Below are 17,982 nucleotides of genomic sequence, written 5' to 3'. Positions count from 1 at the left end.
AATGTTGCTTCAGGTCATATGGCTGTTGTTCCCTGATTATCACAAGTTTGAACAGCCTGAAAACGTCCTCCACATGGAAACCTAATGTTTGTACTAGCAACTGGGAAGGGCTGTTATCGGGTAGGACGGAGGCCAGCAGCTCAGGGTCTACGCTGCCTCACGCAGCATAGTCTAATGGAAATAGTCTAATGGAAAACAAAAACAAAAATTCGGATTGAAAGATAACCCTTTGGAAAAGAAAAAATAAAGCAAACAGTAGAATGACTGCCTTAGCTGTGCTTGGCCCAGAAGTGGGAGCTCCCTTTCCTTCCCTAGAAAGGAACTGAGCTGCTCCAGCTTGGTACTAACTCGGCATTCTGCCACCATGGACTGACTCTCAGGCTCACACACACCCATGCGTGGGCCCATGTCCCCTACAGTGACTGGTTCAGAAAACGGCACGTGACCCAAATTGGCCCACTGATATGCAATCCTGGGGTTTTACTGGAATCTTTGAGAGAGACAGAATCTCTTTCTCTGCAGAGGTTGCCAGGCTAGTAGGATCTAAAGCTGCTGATGGCCATCTTTGTCACCACATACAGAGAGCCTTCCCGAGAATAAGGCTAAAACAGAACCAAATGAGACACTAAGCCTGATTTCTAATGACATGGTAAAGCCAGCTGGATCTAGTGATATCAGCTTTTTAAACCCTAGACTATTCCAGTTGTGTGACCTAATAACCCTCCCACTCTTTCCTTTCTTCCTTTTCCTTGTCCCCCTCCCTCCCTCCCTCCCTTCCTTGGTTTTGAGTTGTGTCTACCACTCTAAGCCTTCGTACAGAGTTTATTCAATTCTGCCCCCAGGCCTGAATGTATATCCCCATGTGATCACACATTCTGAAACATTGGTAAAATAATTCTAAATCTGTAGAAAATCTAATTGCTTCTCCCTGAACATTTAAGAAGCACAGTCTATTTAACAAACACTTCACACAGATAAGCTTTGAGTCTGTGTGAACTTAGCAGTAAGTCAATAATGTAGCTAGGTCTACATTTACATTTCTGGCATGTTTAAAAACACAATCAGTAGTTGATAAAAGCTAGTTATCCAGCACTATGCTAAGGACTACACATATACATTATCTCATTCCTTCCTCGGAACAACTGAGCAAATAGGAATTATTACTATCTCCATTTTACAGAAGAAGAAACAGAGGTTTAGGAGGTTAAATTACTTGCCTAAGATCACAAACCTACTGAGTAGCTGAGTTTGGATTCCAGCCAAGAGGTCTAATTCAAAAGCCTGCATTCTTTTTTTTTTTTTTTTTTTTTTTTTTTTTGCGGTATGCGGGCCTCTCACTGCTGCGGCCTCTCCCGCTGCGGAGCACAGGCTCAGCGGCCATGGCCCACGGGCCCAGCCGCTCCGCGGCATATGGGATCCTCCCAGACCGGGGCACGAACCCGTATCCCCTGCACCGGCAGGCGGACTCTCAACCACTGCGCCACCAGGGAGGCCCCAAAAGCCTGCATTCTTAATCACTAGAAGATATTGTCCTCAGCTTAATGGAGATAAATTTTCTTTTGGCAACTATACTTCTTACTAATGAGCATGTTCTCAGAAGCAATGCAAGGAATATGCCCCACATATTAGAAGTGTCTCAATCACCAATGTTTACCCAGTAAGCACAGAAATGTGCAAGGTTTCTGGGCATGATGGTGTTGGCGCTTAATTGAAAGGAACAATATCCACCTTTAGATTTTAGAGAGGCCTGATAGAAGAGAGGATGCCAGATCCTATGATAGAGACTTAGCTTTTGTGACTGTTTTTTTCGACTTTATCACACAGTTACCGATTTTACAGATAAAGAAATTGAAGGTCAGAGAGATTAAGTAGTTCACTAGCTGAAGTTCAAAGAGCTATTAAGCAGTTAGGTCAGTAATTGAGCCAAGGGGTTCCTAAACCTAAAGGCTATTCTTTCCACAGCTCACAATGCACAGTGTACAAATATAGGGAACTTGTAGGTAGAGGCACATGGGAGGTGGTTATCTAAGGTTAAAACAGACTGTTCTGAGCTCTGAGCCTAAAATTTATCCAAAACATTTATACAAAAAAAGAGGCTGGCATGCACTAGTCAATGGCATATGGAGCCTGAGAAAACAAAAACAAAAACGAGATACAGGAAAACATTCTAAGAGAAAGCCTGTGCATGGGCTCACCCATAGGAACCATGAGGAAAGAAACACATAATCTAAGGGTTGCATCTGGGTCTGTGAAATGCACATCAAAGAATGTCTCTAGACTCCATGGACAATGATGCTGGCTTATTGAGCAGCAGACTTCATCCCAATACATGGTCATTACCTTGGCTCTCACAGAAGACATCTTGGTCTCTCCAAGTCTTGTCTGATCCTTCCCCCACTACTGCTTCCCTTTCCATCCTTGTCAGCAGCTTGAGGGAGGATACAGCCTTAGAGCCAAAACTGGGTGGTTTGGGCATTGCTGAAATCTGCAGCCACAGCAAAACCTGATAACTTGGTATTAACAGATCACTATGTCTCTGGTGCATAGATGTTTCTGGCACCCAGTGGCTGCCAGGCTTGGGGTTGACCAGATGGCCCGAAGCCACATCAGGCTAGCTTCCCCTGATCTGAGCTTTGGACAGTATGGGTATCCCCAGAAGGTGATGTATCACACTCACCTCTGCTTTTTTCTGCTTCTCTTCCTGCTCTCTCTGCTCCTTCTCCATGCCCACCAGCTTGAGCTTTAGCTCAGACACTTCAGTCATCAGATCGAGCTTCTGAGTCTCAAGAGATGTACGACTTAGCAGCTCCTGCAGGCAAAAGCAGATCTCAAAATCATAAACCTCCATGGCAATAAGAACAACCCTACCTCCATCCATAGGACATAAGGCAATCTCTACATTGTACGATGAAAACGCTACATCTGAGCCACAGTCCTATAGGGGACAGGCCTGGGCTGATGCTGGGTCACTCAAGGATAGCACGGCCCGATGCTACCCACTGTGCCCTGAGAGTCAATGTGAGCTACATTTCACAAAAAGCACATTTGTCCATAGAAACCATTATTCATTCTTTCCAGGTAGAGAAAAATGGATGGGTCTGCTCAACGAATGAAATTTCTCCATGTCTATTTTTAAGGTAAAGCAGCAGATCCTCTCCACCAAAACAAACAAAAGACCAGCTTAGGTTAACATTATATTTTTCAAAACCAAAGTTTCCATATCACCTCCTGGGCTCAGTCAATATTCAGCCCAGGAGAAAGGGAAATCTCTCCCAGCAGCCTCAGAAGCAGCAGATTAAAGCTCCACAATCAACTTGATGTACCCTGCATCTGTGGAATACATGAATAGACAACAAAATCATCCCAAATTGAGGAGCTGTGTGGATGAAAGGTTCTTGGTGCTGCAGCCAGGAGTCAGTGCTGTGCCTCTGAGGTGGGAGAGCCAACTTCAGGACACTGGTCCACAAGAGACCTCCCAGCTCCACATAATAACAAACGGCGAAAATCTTCCAGAGATCTCCATCTCAACACCAGCACCCAGCTTCACTCAATGACCAGCAAGCTACAGTGCTGGACACCCTATGCCAAACAACTAGCAAGACAGGAACACAACACCACCCATTAGCAGAGAGGCTGCCTAAAATCATAAAAAGTCCACAGACACCCCAAAACACACCACCAGACGTGGACCTGCCCACCAAAAAGACAAGATCCAGCCTCATCCACCAGAACACAGGCACTAGTCCCCTCCACCAGGAAGCCTACACAACCCACTGAACCAACCTTAGCCACTGGGGACAGACACCAAAAAGAATGGGAACTACGAACCTGCAGCCTGCAAAAAGGAGACCCCAAACACAGTAAGATAAGCAAAATGAGAAGACAGAAAAACACACAGCAGGAGAAAGAGCAAGATAAAAACCCACCAGACCTAACAAATGAAGAGGAAATAGGCAGTCTACCTGAAAAAGAATTCAGAATAATGATAGTAAAGATGATCCAAAATCTTGGAAATAGAATAGACAAAATGCAAGAAACAGTTAACAAGGACCTAGAAGAACTAAAGATGAATCAAGCAATGATTAGAAACACTCTAGATGGGATCAATAGCAGAATAACTGAGGCAGAAGAACGGATAAGTGACGTGGAAGATAAAATAGTGGAAATAACTACTGCAGAGCAGAAGAAAGAAAAAAGAATAAAAAGAACTGAGGACAGTCTCAGAGACCTCTGGGACAACATTAAACGCACCAACTTTTGAATTATAGGGGTTTCAGAAGAAGAAGAGAAAAAGAAAGGGACTGAGAAAATATTTGAAGAGATTATAGTTGAAAACTTCCCTAATATGGGAAAGGAAATAGTTAATCAAGTCCAGGAGGCACAGAGAGTCCCATACAGGATAAATCCAAGGAGAAATACACCAAGACACATATTAATCAAACTGTCAAAAATTAAATACAAAGAAAACATATTAAGAGCAGCAAGGGAAAAACAACAAATAACACACAAGGGAATCCCCATAAGGTTGACAGCTGATCTTTCAGCAGAAACTCTGCAAGCCAGAAGGAACTGGCAGGACATATTTAAAGTGATGAAGGAGAAAAACCTGCAACCAAGATTACTCTACCCAGCAAGGATCTCATTCAGATTTGATGGAGAAATTAAAATGTTTACAGACAAGCAAAAGCTGAGAGAGTTCAGCATCACCAAACCAGCTTTACAACAAATGCTAAAGGAACTTCTCTAGGCAAGAAACACAACAGAAGGAAAAGACCTACAATAACGAACCCAAAACAATTAAGAAAATGGGAATAGGAACATACATATCGATAATTACCTTAAATGTAAATGGACTAAATGCTCCACCAAAAGACACAGATTGGCTGAATGGATACAAAAACAAGACCCATAAATATGCTGTGTACAGGAGACCCACTTCAGACCTAGAGACACATACAGACTGAAAGTGAGGGGATGGAAAAAGATATTCTACGCAAATGGAAACCAAAAGAAAGCTGGAGTAGCAATTCTCATATAAGACAAAATAGACTTTAAAATAAAGACTACTAGAAGAGACAAAGAAGGACACTACATAATGATCAAGGGATCGATCCAAGAAGAAGATATAACACTTGTAAATATTTATGCACCCAACATAGGAGCACCTCAATACATAAGGCAAATACTAACAGCCATAAAAGGGGAATACTAACAACCATAAAAGGGGAAATCGACAGTAACACATTCATAGTAGGTGACTTTAACACCCCACTTTCACCAATGGACAGATCATCCAAAATGAAAATAAATAAGGAAGCACAAGCTTTAAATGATACATTAAACAAGATGGACTTAACTGATATTTATAGGACATTCCATCCAAAAACAACAGAATACACATTTTTCTCAAGTGTTCATGGAACATTCTCCAGGATGGATCATATCTTGGGTCACAAACCAAGCCTTGGTAAATATAAGAAAATTGAAATTGTATCAAGTATCTTTTCCGACCACAACGCTACAGACTAGTTATCAATTACAGGAAAAGATCTGTAAAAAATACAAACACATGGAGGCTAAACAATACACTACTTAACAACGAAGTGATCACTGAAGAAATCAAAGAGGAAATCAGAAAATACCTAGAAACAAATGACAATGGAGACACGATGACCCAAAACCTATGGGATGCAGCAAAAGCAGTTCTAAGAGGGAAGTTTATAGCAATACAATCCCACCTTAAGAAACAGGAAACATCTCAAATAAACATCCTAACCTTGAACCTAAAGCAATTAGAGAAAGAAGAACAAAAACACCCCAAAGTTAGCAGAAGGAAAGAAATCATAAAAATCTGATCAGAAATAAATGAAAAAGAAATGAAGGAAAGGATAGCAAAGATCGATAAAACTAAAATCTGGTTCATTGAGAAGATAAACAAAATTGATAAACCATTAGCCAGACTCATCAAGAAAAAAAGGGAGAAGACTCAAATCAATAGAATTAGAAATGAAAAAGGAGAAGTAACAACTGACACTGCAGAAATACAAAAGATCATGAGAGGTTACTACAAGCAACTCTATGCCAATAAAATGGACAACCTGGAAGAAATGGACAAATTCTTAGAAATGCACAACCTGCCAAGACAGAATCAGGAAGAAATAGAAAATATGAACAGACCAATCACAAGCACTGAAATTGAAACTGTGATAAAAAATCCTCCAACAAACAAAAGCCCAGGACCAGATGGCTTCACAGGCGAATTCTATCAAACATTTAGAGAAGAGCTAACACCTATCCTTCTCAAACTCTTCCAAAATATAGCAGAGGGAGGAACACTCCCAAACTCATTCTACGAGGCCACCATCACCTTGATACCAAAACCAGACAAGGATGTCACAAAGAAAGAAAACTACAGGCCAATATCACTGATGAACATAGATGCAAAAATCCTCAACAAAATACTAGCAAACAGAATCCAACAGCACATTAAAAGGATCATACAGCATGATCAAGTGGGGTTTATTCCAGGAATGCAAGGATTCTTCAATATACGCAAATCAATCAACGTGATACACCATATTAACAAATTGAAGGAGGAAAACCATATGATCATCTCAATAGATGCAAAGAAAGCTTTTGACAAAATTCAATACCCATTTATGATAAAAACCCTGCAGAAAGTAGGCATAGAGGGAACTTTCCTCAACATAATAAAGGCCATATATGACAAACCCACAGCCAACATCGTCCTCAATGGTGAAAAACTGAAATCATTTCCACTAAGGTCAGGAACAAGACAAGGATGCCCACTCTCACCACTCTTATTCAACATAGTTTTGGAAGTTTTAGCCACAGCAATCAGAGAAGAAAAGGAAATAAAAGGAATCCAAATCGGAAAAGAAGAAGTAAAGCTGTCACTGTTTGCAGATGACATGATACTATACATAGAGAATCCTAAAGATGCTACCAGAAAACTACTAGAGCTAATCAATGAATTTGGTAAAGTAGCAGGATACAAAATTAATGCACAGAAATCTCTGGCATTCCTATACACTAATGATGAAAAATCTGAAAGTGAAATCAAGAAAACACTCCCATTTACCATTGCAACAAAAAGAATAAAATATCTAGGAATAAACCTACCTAAGGAGACAAAAGACCTGTATGCAGAAAATTATAAGACACTGATGAAAGAAATTAAAGATGATACAAATAGATGGAGAGATGTACCATGTTCTTGGATTGGAAGAATCAACATTGTGAAAATGACTCTACTACCCAAAGCAATCTACAGATTCAATGCAATCCCTATCAAACTACCACTGGCATTTTTCACAGAACTAGAACCAAAAATTTCACAATTTGTGTGGAAACACAAAAGACCCCGAATAGCCAAAGCAATCTTGAGAATGAAAAATGGAGCTGGAGGATTCAGGCTCCCTGACTTCAGACTATACTATAAAGCTACAGTAGTCAAGACAGTGTGGTACTGGCACAAAAACAGAAAGATAGATCAATGGAACAGGATAGAAAGCCCAGAGATAAACCCACGCACATATGGTCACCTTATCTTTGATAAAGGAGGCAGGAATGTACAGTGGAGAAAGGACAGCCTCTTCAATAAGTGGTGCTGGGAAAACTGCACAGGGACATGTAAAAGTATGAGATTAGATCACTCCCTAACACCATACACAAAAATAAGCTCAAAATGGATTAAAGACCTAAATGTAAGGACAGAAACTATCAAACGCTTAGAGGAAAATATAGGCAGAACACTCTATGACATAAATCACAGCAAGATCCTTTTTGACCCACCTCCTGGAGAAATGGAAATAAAGACAAAAATAAACACATGGGACCTAGTGAAACTTCAAAGCTTTTGCACAGCAAAGGAAACCATAAACAAGACCAAAAGACAACCCTCAGAATGGGAGAAAATATTTGCAAATGAAGCAACTGACAAAGGATTAATCTCCAAAATTTATAAGCAGCTCATGCAGCTCAATAACAAAAAAACAAACAACCCAATCCAAAAATGGGCAGAAGACCTAAATAGACATTTCTCCAAAGAAGATACACAGACTGCCAACAAACACATGAAAGAATGCTCAACATTTTTAATCATTAGAGAAATGCAAATCAAAACTACAATGAGATATCATCTCACACCAGTCAGAATGGCCATCATTAAAAAATCTGGAAACAATAAATGCTGGAGAGGGTGTGGAAAAAAGGGAACACTCTTGCACTGCTGGTGGGAATGTGAATTGGTACAGCCGCTATGGAGAACAGTATGGAGGTTCCTTAAAAAACTACAAATAGAACTACCATATGACCCAGCAATCCCACTACTGGGCATATACCCTGAGAAAACCATAATTCAAAAAGAGTCATGTACCAAAATGTTCATAGCAGCCCTATTTACAATAGCCCGGAGATGGAAACAACCTAAGTGTCCATCATCAGATGAATGGATAAAGAAGATGTGGCACATATATACAGTGGAATATTAGCCATAAAAAGAAACAAAACTGAGCTATCTGTAGTGAGGTGGATAGACCTAGAGTCTGTCATACAGAGTGAAGTAAGTCAGAAAGAGAAAGACAAATACAGTATGCTAACACATATATATGGAATTTAAGAAGAAAAAAAATGTCATGAAAAGCCTAGGGGTAAGACAGGAATAAAGACACAGACCTACTAGAGAATGGACTTGAGGATATGGGGAGGGGGAAAGGTAAGCTGTGCCAAAGCGAAAGAGAGGCATGGACGTATATACACTACCAAACGTAGGGTAGGTGGATGGTGGGAAGCAGCCGCATAGCACAGGGAGATCAGCTCGGTGCTTTGTGACTGCCTGGAGGGGTGGGATAGGGAGGCTGGGAGGTAGATGCAAGAGGGAGGAGATATGGGAACATATGTATATGTATAACTGATTCACTTTGTTATGAAGCAGAAAGTAACACACCATTGTAAAGCAATTATACTCCAATAAAGATGTAAAAAAAAAAAAAAAAAATTCAGCCCAGTCTTCCACACATGTCATTGGAAGATCTTACTGCAATGAACCTAGAAGGGAGCTAGGACATAAAGTAGATATTCAATGAGTATTTATTGAATGGTTATAGTAGAATCTTATTTATGTGATATGTATCTTTCCTAGAATGTAAATAAGAAAATTGTTCTTTGCTTATTTTGAGGACAGACCAGGGAGGTTATTAGTAGTCCTGCCAAGCCTAAAACAGTAGCAGACAACAACCTGCCATTAATATATACACTTAATAAGCATAAATAAGACAAAACAAAGGTAATAGGTGAAACACCTTCTCAGCACTACTAGGAATTATGAAGGCCCTCAAAAGCCAGGATCACTTCCCAAAGTCCAGGGGTAACATTTCTCCATCGGCAAAAGGCGATGTTGTGTGAGATCCCAAATCTTGGCACATGGAGACATTGGACACACAGGTCCTGGCAAGGAGACCACGGTATGATGCTAGGAGGGTAACCGGCCAAATGAGCTGACGGAAAGGACACAGCATCCTGCCATGGTCTGAAATTTCCGTATCATCTTAGGCAACCCAACCCTAGTACAAGAACAGTGATCTCAACAATCTGACCCTACAGCCATGATTTCACGTTCTGAACTGTCCTCAACTCATAAAACCAAACCACACGAGTCAGAGATTTTAACTTGGAAAACATGACTCCCTAGGCAAAAGGCCATCAGTACCTCAGAAAGGTGGGCTACAAACTGTCCGTCTGCTAACCTGAGGGAGAGTATCCAGAAGCCAAAGAATTCAGCAAAGTGAGCTTAGTACTGGACTGAGGATCCCATCTCTCCCTGGGCCAGCCAGACTTGAAGCTGGCTTACAGGGCAAAGGCAGCAGCAGTACCACGCCAGAACTGCGAGCTGCTTGGTCATGCGGAGTTCGCCAGCTAAGTATGTCCAGTGTTGGGACTCGGGGTGGGTGGACATAGATGCACTGAGTGCCTCCTCTGTGCTAGACACTGTTGGGTACTTTACATACATCCTCTCAATAAACCCTCCCAGGGATTTGGCAGTCAACATTACTATCCCTATTTTACAGATGAAGAAACGGGCCCGGAGACTGGCCTGTCTTGGCCAAGGGCACACGCCAATCAACAGCAGACTTAGTTTTAAAACCAAAGTCTGTTTGGCTTCAAAACTCATTTCTGTTTAATGTATCACATTGTTTCCCAAACAGAGAAAGAAGTCCAAGAATTTCAAGGGAAATAAAAAATACATGCTGAAAAAAGCCAGTCAACAAATATTCACTGAGCCCAGGAAAGACCTGCTCAAACTGTTAAGATTTTGTTGAACACATACTATCTACTAGGGCCTGGTGCTAAGGCTATGCAGGCCATAAAAGGCCCTAAAATGTTCTTCCCTGGGTGAGGAAGATGGGATTTCTGGGTCTTGAGTATCTTAAGATCTAATCCTTCCTAATGCCGCCTGCTCGTTATCAACATCCTTCTCCCTCTTCCCCACCTTCCCCTTTCCTCCACCACCTCATTCTGTGTCTTTCTCTCCATCCTTTCATCTAGCTGCTTTGTTCCAGAAATGATTTGAGGTAGTTTTCAAAATAGACAACTCAGGCTTCCCTGGTGGCACAGTGGTTGAGAGTCCGCCTGCCGATGCAGGGGACACGGGTTCGTGCCCCGGTCCAGGAAGATCCCACATGCCGCGGAGCGGCTAGGACTGTGAGCCATGGCCGCTGAGCCTGTGCGTCCAGAGCCTGTGCTCCGCACGGGAGAGGCCACGACAGTGAGAGGCCCGCGTACCGCCAAAAAAAAAAGGCTACACAAGTTAAAAAATAAACCGTAAAAATTAAAGCGGTTAAGGAAAGAAGTTGAAGCCAGAGTGACTGTCGGCATAAAACTCATACCCTAAAGTTCTATTCACAGCTAGAGATGGAGTACAATGTGTATGTGAGCTTCCCAGCCACCAGCGCAAAGGGAAAAAGGGACGATTCTAGAACTCAAGGTCCATGGGATAATAACAATTGCTTTGGAGTGCTAAGAACTCAGAAAATCTTCTTCCATGAGACTTCCATCATTTGTTCAGCTACCAGATGCCAAGGCCTAGGGATAGGAGAGTTAAAAGTACAGCCCCTGTTGCGCTCCTGAGTCTCTTAAAAAGGTATTTAATGCAGTTGTCTACTGACCAGCATTCAAGATACTGCCTTGGTGGAATGTAAAAAAGCCTCAGAAGGCATCTCTCTTGAAAGCTAAGAATCTACTCTACTTTCATTATTTCCAGAATCCCTCTAGCTGTTTTTTTTTTTTTTTTTTTGCGGTACGCAGGCCTCTCACTGTTGTGGCCTCTCCCGTTGCGGAGCACAGGCTCCAGACGCGCAGTCTCAGCGGCCATGACTCACGGGCCCAGCCACTCCGCGGCATGTGGGATGTTCCTGGACCGGGGCACGAACCCATGTCCCCTGCATCGGCAGGCGGACTCTCAACCACTGCGCCACCAGGGCAGCCCCCTCTGGCTGTTTTAACTGCCAGGTTGTAATTGGTCATACCAGTGTTCCAGTTAATGAGGATAATATTCTAATTGGTTGCATTAACATTCCAATGGCCATTCCAATTGGTCATGCCAGGGTTCTGATTGGTCACACTAACATTCCAAGTGGACATTTCAATTAGACACACCAAAGTTTTAATGAGAAGCCTGGGGCTTCTTAATTTCACATAGTCCACTGATAACAAAACTTCTCCTTACTGCCTCCTAGATTCTATTAGCATGCGCTTCCCCCTTTCCTTATGATCACCCCTGGTCCTTGTCATCAATAAGTACTGTCCTACTCCCTGAACTCAAAATCAGCCTTTGACAGCCTTATCCCAGCCCAGCTCCACTTCCCCATCTCCCGGCCTGGCATGGCCTCCAGCCACTGTTATGTACTGTGACCTCTATCCTAGTTGTCTTAATAGGATATAAATACCCTACATTCTAAACTGCTCTTTCTACTTCCAGCAGAAACCGAACCCTGACGTTTGCATGACATGACATGTCCTTCCCAGTCCTCTCAAGTAGAGACCGTTCTGCTCCAGCAACCCAACTTACAGAACACCTTTCTCCCTATTACACCCTGCTTCTTCCAGATCTCCTACCTCTGCCCTCCTCCTCCTCTAAGGCAGCACCATTCAGTTAAGTCACATTCTCCCCAAATATCCAGACCCCAAGATAGTCTCCCATTTCCATTGATATCCTTGTTAATCAATCTTTCACTCAGTGTCCACCCTGGTTTCACATTTCTTGACCTTGACACCGACAGGCTTTGCTTCCACCTCATTTCAGCTTCTCAGTAGTATGGCCACAGCCTGACCCTCGTCTTGATCCAGAACATGTGTCCTTCACTTCTAAAATCTTCAACTCTGAAATTCTCTCCTCTGGCCACAATCCTCTGACTTTTCAACTGGCCCATTTAGTCACTCAAATCATCTTTAATTTCTTCTTCTGTGGCTACTAGTTACTTAATAACTCCCTATTTTCCTAGTTTATCAACTTCCTTTAAGCAATATTTGCCTCCTTATCCACCCTATACCTTAAGGCCTATCATTTCAGTTGTATCATTTCTGCACCAGAAAAGTCTTCCTCTGATGCATCCTTTTGCCCCTAGATCTGAAGTGTATTTGCTACACCAGCGCCCACCATGCCAAACCTCAAAGACTTTTGTCTATGTTTCCACTCCCCATGGCCTGAGAATTGCTGGTAAAAGTCACTTAATGATGCCAATTGGTTTCCACACAAATTTACGCTATCTAATTACAGCTGATCTTCCAACACTGCCTGGCAAAACTTGTATTCATCTCTGGCTGGTTCCTTTCAGAGATTGTTCCAGATCTTTCCATTCTCCTCGAGCCCTAAACCCCACCCTATACCCTTCTTCTCCTTAAATAACCTCTCCTCATATTTACTGAAAAGATTTTTAAAGATCATCTGATCAGTCACTGAACTTACATCCTTCCTATTTCAAAGTTTCCCAGAATCATCTCTCATTCCTCTCTCTTGAATCCATGTCTTCGAGAAGGCAAGCCTGCACCTCCTTTTCCGAGGTTAGTCTGACATAACTGCACACAGCCGACTTCTCTGTCAGGTTCTTCTATCTTTAAAAACTGTTCCCAGCCCAATAAGTTTCCAGGTTGCACATTAAAAGCATATGTTAAAGGACACAAAGATTCCAGAGTTTGCTCCTGAATTGCTCCACCTGACCCACCTTCCTGTTGCTGACCAGTCCTCCATGCCATCCTCACGCAGCTTGAATGAAGATTCAGGTAACTCCCTGGTTAACCAGTAGCTTTTGGCTTTGTTCTCTGAGTCCTCCTGGTCCTGTTTCTCCCTCTAGCCGGTAGTGCAGAATGACGCCTGCTCACAGGGACCTGGGCCCTCCCTCACCTCTGTACTGCCTTTGAGGAAGTTCTCACCAAGTCTACACTACTCTAGGGTAGGCCCATTAATCATCTGCTCTGACAGGCATTTAATCTCTCCCTCACCATCAGCTTCCATCCCTCAGGCTATAAACATGATCAAATTTCTGACATTCGAAAGAACCTTCCCTCTTGACCTTCCTTCCCCTCCAGGGACCACCATCAGCTCCCTAGTGCTCAGGCTAGGCAAACGCACTCTGCGTGTGGTGAACGCTAGCTTTTTCTCCTCCCTCCCCTCTCCCCCTCACAGCCAAGCTCTGAAAAGAATAATCCACTCTTTGCTGCCTCTTCTTCCTCATCTTCCTGTCGCTTCTCAGGAAAACGTCTGCATGCCTGCAACCCAGCTTCTGCCTTCAGCAGAACACAGAAAGAGCCCTGGCTCTGGGACCAGCGTTCCAACTTTCCGAGGCAACTTTCACCTCTCAGCTCTCAACCCACTGACTCACCCTGCATCCCCTCATTAGTGTGAGCCACCCTCCCTTTCCATTTTCCTGACCTTTCTTTCTTTTTTAAAATATTTATTTTGGCTGCACAGGGTCTTAGTTGCAGCATGTGGGATCTAGTTCCCTGACCAGGGATCGAACCCAGCCCCCCTGCATTGGGAGCACGGAGTCTTAACCACTGGACCACCTGGGAAGTCCCATTTTCCTGACCTTTCTTTTTTCTCCTTTGTCTTCTCTGCTGGCATCTTTTATTCTGTCTACCCCTTAAGAGTAACATTCTTGGATCCTTAGCTCCCATCCCCAAGACTACAGTGATCTCTGATCCAGCCTGTTTGTCCGGAGCACGAAGGCAACGCTTGGCACCTACTGAGACCTGCAGGGTGGGATCCTGCTGGGATCTCTTGGAATCATAGAGCTACTGTAATGGGGTGTGGGGGAATGGGGAGACAGGGGGCTGGAGATAAGGGGCAGAGGTTTCATAAGCAGCAGTAGTGTCTGCTCTCCTCATTGGTTCAAGGCTGCCTGTGTAAATGAGAGAGGGCAAGGGCTGAGGAGGGGTGGTATGGGAGGACGGTGGTTTGTGTTTCTTACTAGGCAGGACCATGAAACTGGGTAATGAAGAAAACCAATGAACAAAATTATCACTCACCCCCTCACTTCACCACTACCAGTAATCTCTTCCAGAAGGACAAATACATCTCCTTTCTGGGAGATGAAAAAAAAGCCTCCATCTCAGAGCAAACCATCATTTCCTTTTCCCAAAGCTCAGTGTCTGACTGGAGCTGATAAAGAGAATTTGCCTTTCAACTTTGCTCTCCTTAAAGGGCCACATCTTGAAGCGATTACTTCCAACTTTAAGTGTGGAACCTGACCCAGGGAGTTTCTGACCAATGACGGGGGACTGGAGCCAGACCGGCAACCTGAAACCAGAATGAAAGAATGGGCCATGGAACGACTTGAAAGGAAAAATATGTCCCTCTGCCCTTTGAAGTAAGAGGCCCAGGCCTTGCCGGGAAGCCTCTTTCAGGGAGAGGGGTGCGTAGTCAAGCTGGGTTTGAGTCCAGACTCAGTCCCCACTAACCAAATCGCCTCTCTGAACCTCAGTCCCCTATCTGTAAAAAGGGGTAAAGCACCTGCCTCACACTGCGGTCTGGAGATCCAACATCAAAGGAGATAAACTTGAGGAAAGCAGTTATCTCTGCCTCACAAATCTCCCAGGGGGAGTTTTAGGGAATAACTGGCAAATCCCCTTTTTCTTCACTCAAGTGTCCTGTCTCCTCGGACAGATTTGTGCTCCCACAGGGTCAGGTGCATAGCTCTGTTTAATATCCTTCCTGAGGTAGAAATACCTCCCTAAAGGTGCTCTCGGGGAATTTATGAGCTGGGTGCTGACGACGCTTTGCTGAGTTCACACACCTGGGCACACTGTTCCCTCACTCGACTCAAGGGCAGGAACAGGGCCTAGTGTCCTGGGTCCCATAACCCCCTGGCCATTGTGTGACAGTCCAGTTTTAACAAAACTGCAACAACTGTACTACAGCTCTAGGAGGTGGGCAGTGCAGAGTCCACACTGTCATCTCTGTTCTCTATAAATAAGGGCACAGGTTCACTGACTTCCCCAGATCAACCACAAGTGGTGAATCTGCAGAAAGTCATGTCCATGGACTCCAAATCCCCTAAATTTGTCACTCTCCACACCTCACCTAAAAGGCGGCCAACATAATGAGGTTGCCTGACACCTGGGGCTCCGGGTCAGGTTGGAGGACTGAGATAAGAGCCTGGTGTCCTTCCAGGCTTCCCCAAAGCTGGGCTGTGTCCTCACAAGGAGCTTTGCATCCTTTCTTCCTCCCGCCTTGGGTTCCCTATCCTGTCTTCTTTTTGGCACTAAACATGGCTGCTGCGCTTGGCATTGATTACACCTGTCAATGGCCAACCTCTGGAAAATGTTCCATTTGGCTGCCGGCTCTGTATAAGACCTCTTCTCCACTGAACAGCATCGCTTCCTCCCTGAAATCATCACCCGCTGGAGAAGGGTCAGTGATCAGAGGCAGAGGAGCTTGTGGGGCAGGAACCGACAGGACCCCAGAGAACCCATGGAGGCTACTTTAGAAAAAGTCACCAGGGACTTCAAATACATCACAGAGCATAAGGAACTCTCTCTCTGTGATAGATTTCATTGCCAACATGGTCTAGGCCAATCACAATGGGGAGGGCGCTGGTCCACACTTGTATTCCTGGGGTGTTATTCTGGGCTCTGGGCTCGGATTGTTCAGTGTACAGCCCTCAAAGATGCAGCTGGGCAATGCCTTGACCTGCTTAAAATGGAGGTGAAGGGCTTCCCTGGTGGCGCAGTGGTTGAGAGTCTGCCTGCCGATGCAGGGGGACACGGGTTCGTGCCCCGGTCCAGGAGGATCCCACATGCCGTGGAGCGGCTGGGCCCGTGAGGCATGGCTGCTGTGCCTGTGCGTCCGGAGCCTGTGCTCCGCAACGGGAGAGGCCACAACAGTGAGAGGCCCGCGTACCGCAAAAAAAAAAAAAAAAAAAAAAAAAGGAGGTGAAAATGGACTCAGGCTGTGGGCCTTTGAAGACCCACTTGTACATTTCCTGGGAGATGTCTCTTCCTAATGGGGAAGCCTCCCCGGGGAATCTAGACACGCTCAGTGAGTCAGAGACCATATCAGAGTAGGTGTTTCCACAGGCAGCTCCAAGAGACGCTTGTAGCTGCCCCATTCCCACCCTGTTTCCTGCAACAGGCTGCAGACAAGAAATATTTTGCCCTCAAATGTGTCTATAATCTATGCGTGGCTCGTGTGGCCCTGCCTCTGTGCTGGTTCTGTTTGGTCCTGGTTTGCCTGTCTAACCCCATGGATATTCATGCTCTCCCTTTCTGGAGACCAGATGGGTTAATGTGCAGAAGAAAACAGATGAGAGCTAAAAGATCAGCACTTAGCAGGGGACCAGGCCAAGCCAGACTGAGGGGTCCATGGCTCGTGAGTCGGGTGGGGAACACTGGTCAGGAGAACAGCTGTGGGGAGAGACAGCACAGTGGGGTTTGGAACCCATGGACACACAGGGTTTGGACGATGCTGGTTGGGTCTGGGTTTCCTTAAGTCCCCCCAGAGGTCTTCTAGCCAGCCAAGGGGGCATAGTCTGGAATAGAGGTTGCAGACTGGAGATCTGTGGGCCAGGCTTGGCCTAAAGGTACAATAAATATTGTGTGGTTCACACAATACTTCTTTTTCATTTAAATTAGTTGCCAATGTTTTTAAAATAGAAAGACTGATCTTTAAATTTTTACATCTGGATTTCCAGCTTCTTGTGAGAAGCAGTAATGGGCCTCCATGGGTGGTCAGCTAGAATTGAGTAGTGGCTGGCTCCTTTAGAAAGGATGTATTCAGTGTGTAAGGGCTAGCAGGAGCTGCCTCCCCAGGGGAAGCAGTGTCAATAGGCAGTCAGAAGGCCCCACGCTGTGACAGTGAAAGGGTCTCCTTCAGAGCTCCTCTAACAGGAGGCCAGGCTTGGCTCAGGGCTGGCAGAAAGAGGCAATTGTGGACTTCCCTGGTGGCACAGTGGTTGGGAGTCCTCCTGCCAGGGCAGGGGACATGGGTTCAAGCCCTGGTCCGTGAAGATCCCACATGCCGTGGAGCAGCTAAGCCCATGCACCACAACTGCTGAGCCTGCGCTCTAGAGCCCACGAGCCACAACTACTAGAGCCCATGCTCTGCAGCAAGAGAACCCTCCGCAATGAGAAGCCCACTCACTGCAAACAAAGAGTAGTCCCCGTTCACCGCAACTAGAGAAAGCCCGCGCACAGCAATGAAGACCCATCGGAGCCAAAAATAATATTAATTAATTAAAAAAAAAAAAAAGAAAGAGGCAATTGCTTGCCTCCATTCTCTGCCTTAAGGACGTGAGTCATGCTTGCTCCTACCATGAGCCCTGGGGCCCAGGATATCACAGTCTAACCAGGCAAGTCTCTGCCTATCCCCAGTTCAGAGGACACTTATGTATGTACTCCACGCTATAGATGGCATCACATCAGCATTGTGATGCAAGAATTAAGCGTCTTTTCAAACAGTATCAAGCA

At 44.6% G+C, this 17,982-nt stretch overlaps 1 protein-coding gene across 6 annotated transcripts in view; it reads right to left on the bottom strand.

The window, feature by feature from the left end:
• Positions 1 to 17,982, bottom strand: part of LOC309808678 (synaptotagmin-9) — a 388,309-nt gene that overhangs the window by 45,953 nt on the left and 324,374 nt on the right. For all 6 annotated transcript variants that reach the window (XM_082629228.1, XM_082629232.1, XM_082629231.1 and 3 more), the window contains one exon: positions 2,678 to 2,809. In XM_082629228.1, coding sequence (XP_082485354.1) covers positions 2,678 to 2,809 — 132 coding nt within the window. The remainder of the gene's footprint in view (positions 1 to 2,677; positions 2,810 to 17,982) is intronic.

Source organism: Mesoplodon mirus (assembly GCF_964341445.2).
Source record: "Mesoplodon mirus genome assembly, chromosome: 7".
Lineage (NCBI taxonomy): Eukaryota > Metazoa > Chordata > Mammalia > Artiodactyla > Ziphiidae > Mesoplodon > Mesoplodon mirus.
This window is presented reverse-complemented; position numbering and strand designations above follow the sequence as displayed.